Source organism: Cricetulus griseus, chromosome 7 (assembly GCF_003668045.3).
Source record: "Cricetulus griseus strain 17A/GY chromosome 7, alternate assembly CriGri-PICRH-1.0, whole genome shotgun sequence".
NCBI lineage: Eukaryota > Metazoa > Chordata > Mammalia > Rodentia > Cricetidae > Cricetulus > Cricetulus griseus.
In genome coordinates, this window is record NC_048600.1 from 108,190,811 (window position 1) to 108,207,501 (window position 16,691).

General features: G+C 53.4%; 1 protein-coding gene across 1 annotated transcript; it reads left to right on the forward strand.

Annotated features, from left to right (window-relative positions):
- The first annotated feature begins 926 nt into the window (after positions 1-926).
- LOC100759232 (sterile alpha motif domain-containing protein 14) lies at positions 927-16,485 on the forward strand. The gene is made up of 10 exons (XM_035447206.1): positions 927-1,255; positions 4,536-4,590; positions 10,168-10,340; positions 10,748-11,036; positions 11,871-11,958; positions 12,054-12,128; positions 12,209-12,368; positions 13,675-13,794; positions 13,875-14,030; positions 14,898-16,485. The coding sequence occupies exons 2-10, from the start codon at positions 4,548-4,550 to the stop codon at positions 15,051-15,053; spliced, it is 1,260 nt and encodes a 419-aa protein (XP_035303097.1). The 5' UTR covers positions 927-1,255; positions 4,536-4,547; the 3' UTR covers positions 15,054-16,485.
- The last annotated feature ends 206 nt before the right edge of the window (positions 16,486-16,691 follow it).

A 16,691-nucleotide genomic window follows, 5' to 3' on the forward strand; every position in this document is an offset into this window, starting at 1 on the left:
CACTGGGGTGCCCAACGAATTTTCCTAAAATGCATGTTGAAGCTCCTCCCTCCCTCGGTCAACCTTGGGGGGGGGGCAGGGGGCGTGGCAAAATAAATCAACCCTCCAGCCTCAGCTCCTATTTCCTGCTGACCCATCCACACGGCAATGCCCAGGAGTAAGTCTCCCGTGGCCTGGCTGGCCTGCAGAAGCCACACACCTCTAGGAATCCTCCCTGCGCCCTACTCCAGTGCCTCGGGTGCACGCCCCCTCCAGAACTTGAAGTGTCTTTTTCGTTGCGGGACCCACAGCTCTCAGTCTTGGGAAATCCTTAGCCGAACCCTGACAGTGCTGGGTTCTGTTCTGTTCAACAGTGGTCTCCTCCAGCTTCAGCGCCCAGGCTGGCTGCTCGGCGGATGCTTGTTGAATAAAAGAACGAGAGAATTGAGAGCCCTTCCAGACCCTGCAGAGGGAGCGGAAAGCCCCGTGCGTCCCCACGCGGGACCGCCCCCCTGGTCGGTTCCCTGTCACTCGCCGGCTCCTAGCGCGCAGGCTCCCTAGCGCCGCGTCTCCCGCGGTCCGAGAAGTAGCGGCGCAATTGGGATCCCCGGCCCCTCCGCGGGCACCCGCCGCCTCCTCCCCTCGGTCCTTGCGGCCTCCGCCCCGCCCGCCCGCCTCCTCCTTCCCTCCCGCTCTTTGTCTCCTGGGCGACCCGCATCCCCACAAGCGCCCCCCGCATTGCCCTAATCCCGGGCGACCCCACGGACCTAGTCACCGCGACGCTGCACAAATCGGCCTGTGGCGCGAGGGTCCAAGATCAGCGGGGGCGGGGCGGGAGGTCTCTCTCTCTCTCTCTCTCTCTCTCTCTCTTCTCTCTCTCTCTCTCTCTCTCTCTCTCTCTCTCTCTCTCTCTCTCTCTCTCTCTCTCTCTCTCTCTCTCTCACACACACACACACACACACACACACACACGTACACGCACGCACACACGGAACATCCTCCCGTCAGGTTTCCCGGTCCAGCCCCGCCCGCGTCTCCAGCTTCCCGCAGACCGTCTCCCTGCATCCTTACACACCTCGCCTCTCCATTCTTTCCGGCTCCGGGACCCTCCCCTCCAATCCCCCAACAACACTCTGGGATGGAGCGACTGGAGCCAGCCCGGAGCCCCCCGCGGCCGGGGTGAAAGTCCTCCGCCCCTCTCTCGCCCGGCACTCGGAGCAACATGGGCCTGAGGGGTTCTCGGGGCGCTGGACGCTGGAAATGACGGATGCTGGAGGTAAGGGGCCGGGACCTCTAGGGTGGAAGGGGAAGCAGGGGCAGAAACTATTGGGCTCAAGGAGAGACACCCACCCCCCCAAGTGGGGCTAAGCCACAAGGGCCTTTCTTCCTCCATCCCTAGGGAGACCTCACTGGACCGGGGAGCTGGGCTGTGGAGAGGGAACAGAAATAGGATTTGTGTCCCTAATCCCCTTCCTCCTGCCTGGGGAAATTAATTTTTAAAAAGAAAAGAAAGGAAGAAGAGAAAAGGAAAGAAAAACTGGCGTGGGGGCAGGGGGAGAGACCTTAACTCCTTCCTATCCGGGCAGTTGGGCCGGTGGGTTGGAGAATCTGCTCTACCCTCTGTGACTAGGGAGAGGGGACTCTATGATAGGAGTAGGTGCCCTGTCCACCAACCCCATCTTCTGTGGCGCTTTGATGGGCTGTCAAACTCCAGTGGACCGCTCCAAGCCTGGGGCTGGCTGAAGACTGGTAGCATGGGAGGGGCATGGCCTCCTTGGCTCTACAACTGCCTCCCCCATGCCAGCCATCGGTCAACCACTTCTGCGACTTGTCAGCTGCCTCTCTCCCTCTGTCTCCCTTTCTCTCTCCCCCCTCTCTTCTACTTGTGTCCCCTTCTCCCCTCTGGCTTGCGAGGCAGGTGTTCTGTTCTCTAACCCCATGGTGGGGTCTCAAGGCTGCCCAGCTGCTTTTCCGGAGCCTCCTGGGTCTGTTCTTTCTTGATCTTTCTTCTCGGCTCCCTGTGGACACTGTCAGTCTCTACCTCTGGGTCTGCTAGTTGCTCCTTCTGTTCCATTCCCAGCTTGTATACCTTTTGTTTTGCTTTCTCCTTCCCTGGGGCTCTGGGTAGCTTGGAAATCACCTGCCTTTCCTTTTCCCAGAGAAAGGTCAGAGGTCACTAATGGTCCTCTGGGAATTGATAGTTGTTGGGGAAGGGAGTGATCTGCTAACAAGGGAACCCAAAGGTTGTCCAAGGGAACAGGTTCATTTCCACCCTGGTGGAGTTGAACACCTGTGAGTGAGAGAGGGTGTGTAAGAGTGGGAGGGTGGGTGAGGCTGGGCATCTAATTTTCCAAGGCTGAGTCCTGGGAGAAGATAGCTGGGTGGCAGGAGCAGGTGACCTCCTGGATGTTACACTTCCATGGAGTTTCGAATGGGATAGTGCAGAGAGGCTCCCCCACAGTTATGGGAGCTGGCTGCTAAGACAGAGGTAAAGAAAACAGTTCGTGCTGAATCAGGATGGGCTGAGGGTCTGAGCTGGAGGCCCCAGTCCACCCAAAGGGGCTAAAACAGACCTTGATGCACACCAGGACCTCCCCCCTTGGACTGGGGCCTTCAATAAAGAACGTGGGCTGGCCTTCCCTGTGTTTAAGAGAGATGTCACTACTGTCTGCAGACAGCAGCCATTCTGGTGGGAGAAGTAGCTACTACCCCGAGTCTCCAGTCTGAAGGGAGAGCACATGGCTCATCCGACAAGGAGAGATAAGACCCAAGTAGGAAGCCAGTAAAGTCTGAAAAGGAATTGGAGAAGTGGCTTTCAAAACAGTATAGACAAATGGGGGGGGGGTGCAACCCAGGACAGCAATTTGGAGAAGGGACAGCTGGATCCTAGTCAGAGAAGGCTACATTGAGGGCCAGCCTATCTTCCCATCTGGTCTCTCAGGCCAGGAAGGAATATTCTAGATCTTGGCTCCTAGTCTCCAGAGTTCAACAACGGCAAAGGGAGCCTGGCTGAGCAATCGCTGACCTCTCCCATATGGCATGTTTTGGCTTAGCTCCAGGCATCCCTGAAGCCTAGTGGAGGTGGTTTTAGTGCTTGCCTTAATCCCAGCCAGGGCAGACCAGCTCCCCTCCCTCTACCCAGCCCTCCCCTGAGCATCACCAAAACTGCATATCATGTCTCTAGGGTAGGGCTGAGAAGCTGGAGACTGGATCGACGTCTGCTTAGCTATTGCATATTAAAGTGGAGATACCAAGACAGCAAGCCAAGCCCAGTAGCTCACAGAGACGTGATGTCTGTGAAATGACAGGAGAGCTAGAGGGAATGTGGTCCAGTCCAGTGTCCTGCCTTTCTTCCAGAGACCAGAGCATTAGAAGTAACTGGAGACCATGTCTCAGCCATTCAGTGTCTCCCTTGCCCTGAGCCATCAGTGATCCCTGAGCTCCCTCCCTCCCCTTCTCTTTTGAGATTTATTTATGTTGTATATGAGTCTTTTGTATGTGAGTCTTTACATGTATGTCTTTATGCCAGAAGAGGGCATCAGACCCCACTCTAGATGGTTGTGAGCCACCATGCAGTTGCTGGGAATTGAACTCAGGGCCTCTGGAAGAGCAACCAGTGCTCTTTAACTGTTGAGCAGTATCTCCAGCCCCTTTCCTCTCTTCTTAGCTGAGTCCTCTATTACCTGTTAGGAAGTCTGACCAAGGTGTTCCTTCCTCACTTGCTCTTTTTGCTTCCCACAACAAAACAAACATTGAAACCAAAAACAACAGTACAACTCCGTCCATCCACACTCCTTCCCAGAACATTCTGAATGCTTCAGAGATGTTCTGCTGGGAAAACTTAATGCCCTGCTGCATCTGTGAGTCTGTCAGGAACCGTGAGGACTGGGATTCTGTCTGAAATAGTGAGTGGTCCTGCTGGTGAAGCCAGCTTCCTGCTGCTCAGTTCAGAAAAGCAGGTGGCGAGGGACCCGGTGATGGAGGAGGGAGAGCTGGATGGGATGATGGATGGGAGATGGAGAGCTGGTGGATGCAAAGATGGGTATAATAGATGTTGGATGGATGGAGTACACATGGAAGGGAGGGGGAGGAGGGCAAGCAGATAGGTTTAAAGCTAGGTAGGCAAATGGATGGAAGAACCTAGGTTTTAAATCTGTACTTGCCATTAATTGTGCGAGCTCTTGGCCAGATGCTTCCTCTTCTGTTTCTGTGTAAAAAGAGAGATCTGGATTTAATATTCTCCATGGCTTCTATGGGGGGGGGATCAGAGGGCCTAAGGCAATGCAGGGACCTATGTGAAGTCAACAACCAGTAGTCAGGCCTAGCTCAGAGAAGCTGCCTAGTTTGTGCCCTGGATTGGCTTTGCTGTGGATTTCCTGCTTATGACTCCTGCCTCAGCACCCACAGGCTTCTCTTCCAAGGACCAAAGGAAGAGTTCTAAGGAAAGGAAAGCAGCGTGGGCTGGAAGCAAGAAGCTATTGGCTTCTTTACTGCCACAACCAACTTGAACCTCTTATCCAGGGTTTTTCTCTCTCTCTCCTTGTTGTCTTTCCCAGCTCTCTTGAGTCATGGCTTCCTCAAAGCTCCGAGAACCTGTGGATGAAGTTTTTGGTAAGTTCTGTGTGACTTTATGTCTAGCAATGGAGTCCTTCCTTCACAGCTATTAGGCATGGCATGGGGTAAGGGCAGATAGGGCACCTCAGGACATGGTGTGCACCTGATCTCACATGCAGTATGTCATTTGATTCTCAAAATAATGTTAGTTGTGGGCTGGGCGTTAGTGGCGCACACCTTTAATCCCAGCACTTGGGAGGCAGAGGCAGGCGGATCTCTGTGAGTTCGAGGCCAGCCTGGTCTCCAGAGTGAGTGCCAGGATAGGCTCCAAAACTATACAGAGAAACCCTGTCTCGAAAAACCAATAATAATAATAATAATGTTAGTTGTATAGACAAGGGTGTAGGATGCAGAATGCCAATATGACTTGCCTTAAAGATCACATGGAGGCTAGTGAGATGGCTCAGCAGATAAAGGCACTAGCTGCACAACTTGAGTTTGATTCCCATAAACCACATAAAGGATGAAGGAGAAAATCAGCTCTACAAAAGTTATCCTCTGACTTCCATGTGTGCACTATGACATGAACACCCACATTCACACATCATGCACACACACTCTCTCTCTCTCATACACACACACACACACACACACACACACACACACACTATAATAATAATTTTTTAAAATAGCCTGAAAGTGTGTGTGAAGACTTGAGTTCAGTCCCAACCACCCACATAAAAACTGGGCACAAAAGCTGGGCGTTGGTGGCACACTCCTTTAATCCCAGCACTCAGGAGGCAGAGGCAGGCGGATCTCTGTGAGTTCGAGGCCAGCCTGGTCTACATAGAGAGTTCAAGGACAGCCAGGCCTACATTAAAGAGATCCTATCTCAAAACAAACAGATAAACAAAAAGCCCAACAACAAAACTGGCACAGCAGTGCACACTTGTAATCCTAGTGCTGGGGATAGGAAAACAGGATTCCTTGGGGTTTGCTGACCAGCCAGTCTAGCCAAATGAGTTAGCTCTAGGTTCGGTGAGAGACCCTGTCTCAAAAACTCAGGTGGAGAGGAATTGAGGCCATCAACCTCTGGCTTCTATGCACTCATACACATATGCACACAGAGAATGAATGAATGAATGAATGAATGAATGAATACATCATGTTGCAATTTAGAGTGCCTGACTCCCTGCCCTTAGGAGGGCACTGGGCTAAACCTCTGTCTACTCCAGCTCAGACACCATACATTTTCTCCAAGTCATATATATAAGTGCTAGAGATCTTGTCCTACACACACACACACACACACACACACACACACACACACACACACACAGCTTCCATGCCTCTGTCTGCCCCTGCCTTCAGCATCCGCTTGTGTCCCTGTACACACTACCATTTCTAGAGGCAGAGCTGTCAGCAGGCTCTGTGGCCGTGTTGTAAGAAAGCTGTCTCCTAGCTGCATTTGAGGGGATGACTCCTGTGTGAAACTCTAAGGGGCTCCTAGACATGGAATGTCACAGGACTCCAGCTTCTCCTGCTCCTCCCATCTCTGCCTTTCCCTCTTCTCACCATCGCCACTGGCCCCGGTCATGCCAGTGTCGTTGCCTCAATGCTTCTGGGAGCACTGCTCCCCCCATCCCCCACTCCCCCCTCCCCCCAGCACTTCCCTATCTCTGAGGATGGCTCTACACAAGTCCATCCTAACCCTGGCAGGTCCATAAAGGTGAGCTTCCTTCATGGGCAGAGGGCTTTTCTGTCTTCTTTCTCCTCACCTCCTACCCCATACTTCTCGCCAATCCTTTCGTATTTTCCTGCTGTCTGCTGAGGTAGCTGGGCACTGCCTGGAATGCTTCTTCACAGGAAAACAATTAAATATTCATCATACCCACTGCCCAGAGCCCAGAGAGGGAGGCAGGGAAGGGAGCAGATGAAAGGAGGGTTTGAAGGAACCTGGTGAGACTGGCGCCACCCTGCTTTGTACCCCCAAGCCCTCAGGAGACCCTTTGCTCTCCAGACCGTGGGTGATACCCATGCTGCCTTCTGGAGCAAGGACCCATCACCCGGATGCAGATGACTGGGTACCAGCTGGGTGCCAGCAGTGGAGAGGAGGTTAGAGAATTGGCCCAGGGACCACGAGACCTGGATTCCACTGTTACTCCCTCCATGCAACTGATGAAACCTCTCTTGTCAGAGTTCAGTTTCTCCACTCATAAAATGAAGGCTTAGACACAGTGTTGCCTCCTTTTCTGTTCAGAAAGGGCAAGGCTGATGTGTCGGGTACTCCCAAACAAGTCAGCCTGCATGTCTTTGACCTCACTAGTCCCTGCCAGCTCTATGCTCTTGGGCAAATTAAAGCTGCCCTGGGGATCCTGAGTCCCTTCCTCCAAGATTGCCAAAGGTTTCAGTGACCGGTAATTGTGAAGCACTTAGAGCAGTGTGAGCTATTACTGGCCCTGGCTAGTTCCAGAATGTTCTTCATCAGGACTGAAGTGAGTCACATCTGGATCCCAAAGAGCAGTCCTGACGGTGGCTGTCCCCTCTCAGCCCCTCACCACACCCCTGGACAAATGCCCTGGCCTTTGACTCTATTTCCATCTTCAGTCAAGCCCAGGACTGTACCATTCCCTCTCCTTAGAAAATCTTCTAGCCAGGCAGTAGAGATGCACGCCTTTAATCCCAGCACTCATGAGACAGAGGCAAGTGAATCTCTGAGTTCCAGACTAGCCTGGACTACAGAGCAAGTTCTATAACAGCCAGGACTACACAGAGAAACCTTGTCTTGAAAAGCCAAAAATCTCTTTATGTCCATCCAGGCCCCAGCCTGGCAACCAATTCTGAGGCAGAAACCCTGGTCACTGTTATTCCCTTGTCCATTCAGGATAGTTCCTTGTGTGCCCCTTTTCTTTCTGTAAAAGAGCATTCATAGGCACCAGGTGCTGTCCGGTGTCCGTGGTACAGTCATAGTTTGAAAACTCCGTCCTTTTGGAGCTGGCAGTCTAATAGGTGGAAAGAGGAAATAAGCTTAAATAGGAAAGGTATTTGGGATGCCACAGAGTGACATGTGATATAGGGAAAGACAGGAATGGTACTTTGGAGTATATAGGGGAGGGTGTCCCACATGCAAGGCTTTGGGGTGAAGGCTGGGTCTTCTGCAAGAGGAAGGGTGGGAGGAGGAGACGGGGATGGAGGCAGAAGCTCAGAGAGGTAAGTGGAGCACAGACTGAATGTAGAGGGCCTCTGGGAGAACCCTGGCTCTGACACTGCATGAGATGGTTCTGAGCGGGGGGGGGGGGGGGGGACAGGGCTGACACATCACATTAGGATCACTCTGGCTGCTGTGCTGGAAAACACTAAGTGGGAAAAGGGAGCAGGAGGCCATTTGTAATAACAGAGATGTGAGATGATGGTGCTCCTCTCTCCGCCCCTCTGTCTCCTTCTCCCCCCCTCCCCTCCCCTCTTTCCCATTACTCTCTGCATGTGCACGTGTAAACTAAACCATAAACAGTATTTTGCTAACAAAACTTCAGATCTTGGCTGTAGAGTGGGCAGTTTATAGTGCAAGTACCGCTCTTGTAGAGGAACCGAGTTCAGTTCCTGGCACCCCTGGTCAGGCAGCTCACAACAGCCTGTAACTCCAGTTCCAGGGAATACAACACCCTCTTCTGAACTCAGAGGGTATCCACATTTAAGTGCATCAAATGCATATACCCCCCATACACACACACACACACACACACACACACACACACACACACACACTCACACACATAGCTAAATAATAGTAAAAAAAAAATTAAAACCTCAGACATCCTCAGAAGTAGAGACAAGAACACAATGCACCCTGTCATATGCTCAAGTTCTGGTCACTCCATCTCCACCATGGTCACCGCCTGGCCAGACTTTTTTCACCCTGGATCATTTTGAATCTCATCGAAAACAGCCTCAGGCTTCATCTCTGTATTTCAACAGGACTAACAACTTTGAGGGCAGGGCTATCAGGAATACAGCTAAACTAATTTGTAGGAAAGGGGGCAAGCTGGGAGCAGGCAAGTGGAGTCAAAAAAGCCCCAGGGTTTAGCTTGTGTAGCAAGAAGGATGGAGCCACTGTTTACCAAGATAGGGAGACCAACCAGGAGGAGAGCCATGGGGGCAGGGGGAGACTATGAACTGAAACACTGCTGAGTATCCAGCTCGGGAAACAAGGAGACAGCATACATGTGGGAACAGGGTCTAGGAGGACTGAGGAGAGAAGGATAGCCCAGAGCTGTCCAACTTGGGTGACTTGAGTAGATCACTGATTGGTCTAGGAGGCAACAAGTCTGATTAAGGCAAGCCGAGAGAGAGAGAGAGAGAGAGAGAGAGAGAGAGAGAGAGAGAGAGAGAGAGAGAGACAGAGAGAGAGAGAGAGAGAGAGAGAGAGAGAGAGAGAGAGAGAGAGAGATTCTCTGTGTAGCCTTGGCTGTCCTGGAACTCCTCTGTAGACCAGGCTGGACTTGAACTCAGAGATCCATCTACCTCTGCCTCATGAGCGCTGGGATTAGAGGCAAAGGGACTCTGATGGGTGTGCTTTTGTGGGTTGTGTTTGGCTGAGGCACTAGGGGGTCCTTGGCAGGTACTTCTGTGCTTAGGCTTAGTGTTTAGTGGGGAGTCAGGGCTGGGAACAAAGTGGCCATTAAGTAGGAGATGCCTACAGACGAGAGAGAAGCAGGTTTGAGGATGGAACAGGGAGCCCAGAGATACTAAGAGAGGAGTGCTCAGGGATGTGCTGACCCATCCTGAGGCCAAGACCTCAGGAAGACCAAGGCCATGCCAGGGCCAGAACCAGAGTAATGCTTCTTAAGGCAGCTGAACAGAAAGTGAAATTGTGGCCATGGAGTGCTTTCCACACTCCCAGCAGGTATGTCTACTCGTCCTCCAGCTTCTGGCAGGGTGTAGCACCGGGTTGTAGAGCTCAGGACCCAAGAGACAAGCTTCAAGGGCCTGTGGGAGCTTTGCTCCTGAGACTGGTGTCTGGATGTCCTGCTTCCTCGTTTCAACTGAGGGCTTTTCCCATGCATAACACTGCTTTCCTTAAAGAGTGTGGCACAGCAAGATAGTATCCCCGGGAGGGATCATTTCTGGAGCCACACCCCAGACTGTTACTAGCCAGTGGCTCCAGTCCTGACTTACTTTCTTTGGTCCTAGTTGGCTCGGCCCTAAATGTGTCGCAGATGCTGTAACCTCCTCTCCCCAGGTAGCTCCAAGGAGGCTAGTGATGTGTGCATCACACTGGGTGCACAGCAGATTCATTCCCCTGATCTCCACAGCTTTTCTTCCAGTTCTTGTCTCCAAAGAGCTACTTCTTGCCACCCAGAGGCGCCCTCTCTACTCCTTACTTCCCTCCCGTTTCAATGCTTGCCAACTCTCACCCAGTCTTTAGGATCCAGGTGGTGTGCCTCCTCTCATCCCTGCTTGTGTGAGTGTCTGCACATAGGCCAACCATGCCCTCAGGAGTGGGTTGGGAGACCAGCCTTTGGGAGGCTGGAACTTTACCTTGAGTCATAGCAGGCTGCACTCCCAAGCACCAGCTCAGTGTCTGCGGTATGAGTCAGGATGGCCACCTGAGGGGGCTCTGGTCTCTGTTTGCAGACCTGGACTTGGCTGTACCAGAGACCACCAGACTGGACAGCAGCTTACACAAAGCCCGGGCCCAGCTGCTGGCCAAGGGCCGGAGACACCGACCTTCCCGTTCCAGGCTACGTGACAGTGCCAGCTCTGCTGAGGACGGTGAAGGCTCTGATGGGCCCGGAGGCAAGGTTGGGGTAACACACACACACACACACACACACACACACACACTCACATCTTGCCCCTGGATCACCCCTCCCCCTGCCCCTTCCAGGGAAGTGTGCCCCCAAAGATCTGACAGTTATCCACCCAAATGGATGTCAACTAGCTGTTCACTTCTGGTTCCTGTACCTCTGTAGAAAAGGTGTTAGCCCATTTTATAGATGAAGAAGCGGAGAGCAGAGGGTTCTGGAAGTCCCACAGCTAGCAAATGAAGCAGGATGTCCTCACTTCATGTGAGCACCCATTTCTCCCTAGGCCCTCCCCATCCCTAGACCTGAGGAACCCACCCTCTAGGCCCCAGGAAGCGGAGCTCCCCTGGTGCTGGCTTACTCCAGGGAGTGAGGAGGGGCGGCTGGATGAGCGGCTGCCCTTCTTCCAGGTGACCGACGGCTGCGGTAGCCCGCTGCACCGGCTGCGCTCGCCTCTGCACTCGGGCCCAGGTTCCCCCGCCGGAGGCTCTTTCTGCCTGGAGCCCCCCGGCTTGCGGCGCAGCCTGGATGAGGACGAGCCGCCGCCTTCGCCCCTCGCCCGCTACCGGCCCCTGCACAATGCAGCCTCGCATGAGGGCCTGGCCGCCACTTCCGGCTCGCCTACGCGCTCCGCACCCTCCTCGGACAGCTCCCCCAGCTTCGTGCGCCGCTATCCCAGAGCAGAGCCGCACAGCGAAGGTGAGCACGGCAGGAGCGACGCCCCTGCCGGCGATCACGGGAACCGCAGCTTGGCCAGGCGGTATGGTGACTACAGGGGAGGTGGAAGGATGGCCAACAGGTTCCATTCTTTATTTACAGAAGCTTCCTATATGATAGACATCGCTGGGACCAAACAGAGTAGTGATACAGTCCTTGGCCTCTGGGAAAGTGTAACTTAGGAAGGAAACAACCAAATAACCTCGTAATTAACGTATAGTTACAAACTGTAACAGAAGGAAACATGCATAGTTGAAGAGTGTTGTCTGACCTGAAAGGCTACCCCGAGGAGGTGACATTTGAACCAAGATTAAAAGGCTGGCTCGAAGATGGCCAAATAAAGTCAGTAGTATGCCTAGCATGCAGAAAGTCTTGTTCACGGCATATCAGACACTGTGATGCACCCTGGTAATTCCAGTACTCAGGAGGCAAACACAGGAGAATCAGGAGACCAAGATCATAAAAGGAGTTCCAGGCCAGCCTGGGTTTCATTGAGACCTGTCTCAAAAACAAATGAACCAACAAACTAACAAACATTAATAGTCCTGCCTTCTCAGTTGTAAAGTGCTTTTTCAGTTTGCAAAAGGCAAATGCCTTGACTCCCATTAGATACTGTAAAATGGACATGTCTCTATGTTTGAAATGAAGGAGAACTCAAAAACAAGAGAGTGTCATCTCCTGAGTCACACAGCTAATGAAGAACCCTGGAGCCAGATGGTCTAATTCTAAGTCAAGAAATGTCTACCACCCCACATGGGCAGCAGCAGGAGGCACACAAATCACCGCTTTAGCTGTTTTCCTCCCTCTCTTCTAAAGATGACAGCCGGGATGCCAGCCCTCCTGAGCCTGCCAGCCCCACCATCGGCTTGGATAAGAAGACCCGCAGAAAATTCCTGGACCTGGGGTGAGTGGGGACAGGTCTTGCATGGGTCCTTGGAGCTGTTGGGGTCAGAGCATCACAGTGGGCAGGTATGCTCCATTCACCCTGCGTCCTTACAGGGTCACTCTCCGCCGAGCATCCACAGGCAAGAGCCGGAAGGAGAAGGGTAGCAACCGCTTGTCCATGGGGAGCAGGTGAGAGGTACCCATGGCATCCACCCACGGCTCCCATCCTCTCCTGGACACCCACACCATGCTGGATGTTTTCTCCACAGGGAGTCTGTAGAGGGTTCTGGAAGGACAGGAAGCTCCCCATTCCTGCCCTTTTCCTGGTTCACAGACAGCGGCAAAGGCTCTGCTTCCTCAGGGAGCACCACCTCCCCGACCTGTTCCCCCAAACACGAGGGCTTCAGCCCCAAGAAGTCAGCTTCCCAGGTAAGCCTGGGTCTTTATTCCTTCTTCCCCTCCCCTCTTACCGTCCAGCCTTCCTTTTCGTCTTTCTTTTGGCCCCCTGAGGCAGTTTTACTCTGTACCCCTGGCTGGCCTGGGACTGCAAGAGTGTACCATCCTGCCAGTGTAACCTCAAGACCTTCTTGCCCCACACTGGTTTCCAGGCTCATGACAAGGGCATGCTTCATCTGGGCTTGGAGAGGGACCCAGCCTTTTCTGGGACCTATCGTGTCTCTCCACAGAGCCATCTAGTGACCCGTGACTTCCATCCACTCTCTGTTTTTTCATTCATTCCCTGGTCCATGCATTCATACCAGTTCACTTTGTTTCCGTGCATTTATATTGCTTCCTCCACTCAGCATCATGTGGGGACACTGAGCCCCCACTGCTCACTCCGTCCGTCTGAGGCCCCCTTGTTTCTTACTGTTCTGAGTCAGGTCTGGACCTCACCATCAAGAGCTAGCCACCTGCATGGTAGGAAGTTTTAGAGAGAGAGAGAGAGAGAGAGAGAGAGAGAGAGAGAGAGAGATGATCGGGACTCCTACCTGGTGCTCTGGAAGCTTCAGACCCTAGGAAACGAGAACCAGCAACACAACCAACACTAAAGTCTCCTTACAGACCACTATATCTTCCAAAGCTCAGGATTCATGTGTTGCTTTAACTGTGATGTAGGCAGGGCAGGCATTATCTGCACTGCACAGATGAGCAAATGAGGTCCAGAGAAAAGGGACTTGCTCACAGATGTACACAAATGTGTATGGTGCCAGGGCTTAGGAGATTCAGAAATCCGGGGGTTCGGGGAAGAGACCCTTCTGATGTGCAGCTTTGGTCTTTAACCACCCTACATCCTTCCTCAGTTGCTCCCATCTTTCCTTTGCACTGGTCCTAGGGGACACCCATGCTGAGTGAGACTACAGCCCAAGTCCTCACAAAGATCCAAGGCCAATGAGGGTATCCTCCAGCCACTATGCAAGAGGCCAAGGAGAGGGACTCCATGAAACAGGGACAAATGACCCAGCCTTGGGGGAATCCTGGAGGGCTACCTGAAGGCAGCAGCACCTAGTCCCTCCACTCCTGTTAATTCCTCTGCTCACCTAGTGCTAGCCTCTGGGTAGCCAGCTCCCTCCTAGAGATCTCAGGTTCTGATGTGTCACTTAAGTTCTGGGTTCATGACCAGGAGCATGGAACAACTAATGGTGTCTAGTCCAGCATTTAGCTCCATCTGGTCAAGGTGATGGGCTCGGGTTTGGGGGGATGAACTTGCTCCTCAGCACACATCCTTTCTGTCTAGGAATCCACCCTGAGTGATGACTCCACACCTCCCAGCAGCAGCCCCAAGATCCCCGGTGGTCCTCGACAGGAGACCAAGTGCTCCTATCCCTACCACACGTTGTCCCAGTCTTCAGATGAGGTGAGCCAGGCTAGTCTTTGTGCCTGCTGGGGACCTGGCCACAGGTTGGGCTTCCTTTACTCTCCCCATCTCTACCACAGTTCCTGGACGAGTCCCTCCCTACCATACAACACTGGACCAGCCAGCAGGTGGGCCAGTGGCTGTGCAGCCTCAACCTGGAACAGTATGCTGCTGAGTTTGCTGCCCGACAGGTGGATGGGCCACAGCTCCTGCAGCTGGATGGAAGCAAACTGAAGGTAGAGTGCAAGGCTGGCCAGACTGGGGTAGCTTGCAAGGATAAGGACCCCCTTTGTCCTGACTCATGGCTCTGACTTGTCTCCTGGACTGATCTGGGGTTTCCTCTCCCTGTCTAGCCACTGACCTGGCTTCTGACCTCTATGCAAGGGTCTGCTCTAATCTTTGCAATGTAGTTTGACTCCCTAATCTGACTTGAAATTTAAGCCCATGAGCCAGGCATTGGTGGCGCACGCCTTTAATCCCAGCACTCGGTAGACAGAGGCAGGCGGATCTCTGTGAGTTCGAGGCCAGCCTGGTCTCCAGAGCGAGTGCCAGGATAGGCTCCAAAGCTACACAGAGAAACCCTGTCTCGAAAAAAAAAAAAAAAAGAAAGAAAGAAAGAAAAAGAAAAAAAAAAAGAAATTTAAGCCCATTATCTGTCTCCATTTGACCTTCTAGCACCAGCCTGGGTGTTCAGGTTGACCTTGCCCTTTGGGTAGCCAGGCCTCTTTTCTGGCCAGCTCCATGCCATATTTAGTCTCAGAGCCTGATGGTAGGTTCCTGGGTTTGAAGGACCATAGGAAATCTTCAAGTGGGAGAGACCTTGCCACCTAGCAGTGTGACCTTGAACAAATCACTCTCCATCTGAAGGACCTCAGGAGGTTGGGCACAGTCATGGCACCGAGGCTGAGGATCTGGAGCCAAGGATGGGGCACAAATGGCTTAGTGCCAATTGTCCTCTCTATGACCACTTGCAAACCATTCCTCTTCCCTTGAGGTCCAATCCCTAGGCAAAGGCCATACTTCAGAGCAGACTCCAGGGGTCTGCAGGGAGTCCATGGGAGGAGTGTTCTGGGCTTCTTTCCTTCACCCTGGGTTTATTCCAGAGCCTGGGGCTTAGCAACTCGCATGACCGGGCACTGGTGAAGCGGAAGTTGAAGGAGCTGGCAGCGGCTGCTGAGAAGGAACGGAAGGCGCAGGAGAAGACTGCACGGCAGCGCGAGAAGCTGCGACGCCGAGAGCATGAGGCTAAGAAGAGCTAGGGATGGCTGGCCGGGGGGGCTGGCACCCCAGAGCACTTGCAGCCACCTGCAGGGGCCTCACCAGGGAAGTAGGGTCTAGGTACCAGGTTCTTTGGGGCATATGACCCCTCTCACCCTGTTTGGACCGAATCCTCTGGAGGATCCCACGGAGAGGGCCCAGTAATAAACCCAACTTCGAGGACTTGTTTGGCACAGATTTCCGGGGGGGAAGCAGGTGGCAGATGAAGAGGCCAGGAATGCAGCAAATCTGGAACCCAGAGGAGCCCGGTCCAGGCTGAACCTCTTCCCTCTGGCTAGAGTGGTACTGAAGAGGAAGTGAGCTAGCAAGAGAGGCCCTACCATGACCAGAATCCTTAGGCTTAGAGAGCAGCCTGGGCATCCCAACAGGAGACAGAGCTGTGTCTCCTCAGCTCTTGAAGGTGGCTGTGTGGTAGGAGAGCAGCTCTCCCCAGAGAGGCCAGTGGGCACTGTAGTAGCAACACTCAGGGTAGATTCCCAGACACCTCCTCAAAGGAGAGAAGAGCGAGCGGTGGAGGGTAAGCTAGCCTCTGTAAGGACTGCAGAGCGGGGAGAAGGGGACTCTTTCTCTCTCCTCTTCACTAGCCTGCAGGTCCCAGCAGGCAGGATGACACTGCTCCTCTCCCACTGAGTCAGGAGTGGGTGGGTCTTTGACCTTTTGCAGAGCTAGAATCGACTTCTTCAGAGAGTGCTTGAGGCTTCTTTGGGGTCAGGATAAATGGGAGCTGATGGGGACATAGGACACACACACACACACACACACACACACACACACACACACACACACACTAGTGCCTCGGTGGCACTGAACTGGTGACTCTCATCACACTAGCCGGGCAGAGGCACAATCTGAGGGTGGCCTGGAAGCTGCTGGATCAGAAGGGTTCATCAGCTCCCTAGGCCCCTTGGGTGTGTCAAGGCCTCAGTGAGCCTAGAGCTGACAAACATTGCTGGCTCAGGTTTGCTAGGCTACAGGGAGGACTGGGTCAGCCCTGGGTAGGTCTGGCATATGTCCTTTGTAGGGTACTTTCAGAGACAGAGGGTCCAGATGCCATGCTGACCCAGCTTCTCAGGTGCTGGTCAGTGACTACTGGGCCCAGGAGGTTTCTGAGAAGAAACCCCCCACCCCTCCCAGCTTCCCAGAGGGGTGGATAGGACCTGCATGCTAACTCCCTCTCTCCTGCCTGATGAAGTGGCTGATGGCCAGGACCCTGTGCTTGGGCTCAGCCATTGCACTGGGAGAGGGGCTTCAGAGGGAAACTAAGGTATAGGGGCATTGGCACTATCTAGACTGGGTGGGGAGGGTGGAGGCCCTACTGTCCCGAAAGCTGTCAGGAGCCGAGTGTGCCCCACCTGCATGTGAAGGGGGAATATGGTTCTCAACTTCTTTCAATAAATATTTACCATACACCAATGATCTTTCTGTTTGGGATGAGGGACTAAGCTATGGCTTGCATACCACTGGCCAGTGGGCTGCCAGGTGTTCTCAGTGGATGGCCCTGCCTTGTGGTATGCTCTGGTTGCTAGCTAGGCCAGTTCCTGAGTACAGTTAGTCCTAGAGGACCAGTCTTCACAAGTGTTCATGTGTGGACTCACCCTCCCCCAGCAAGGCAGCCAGTC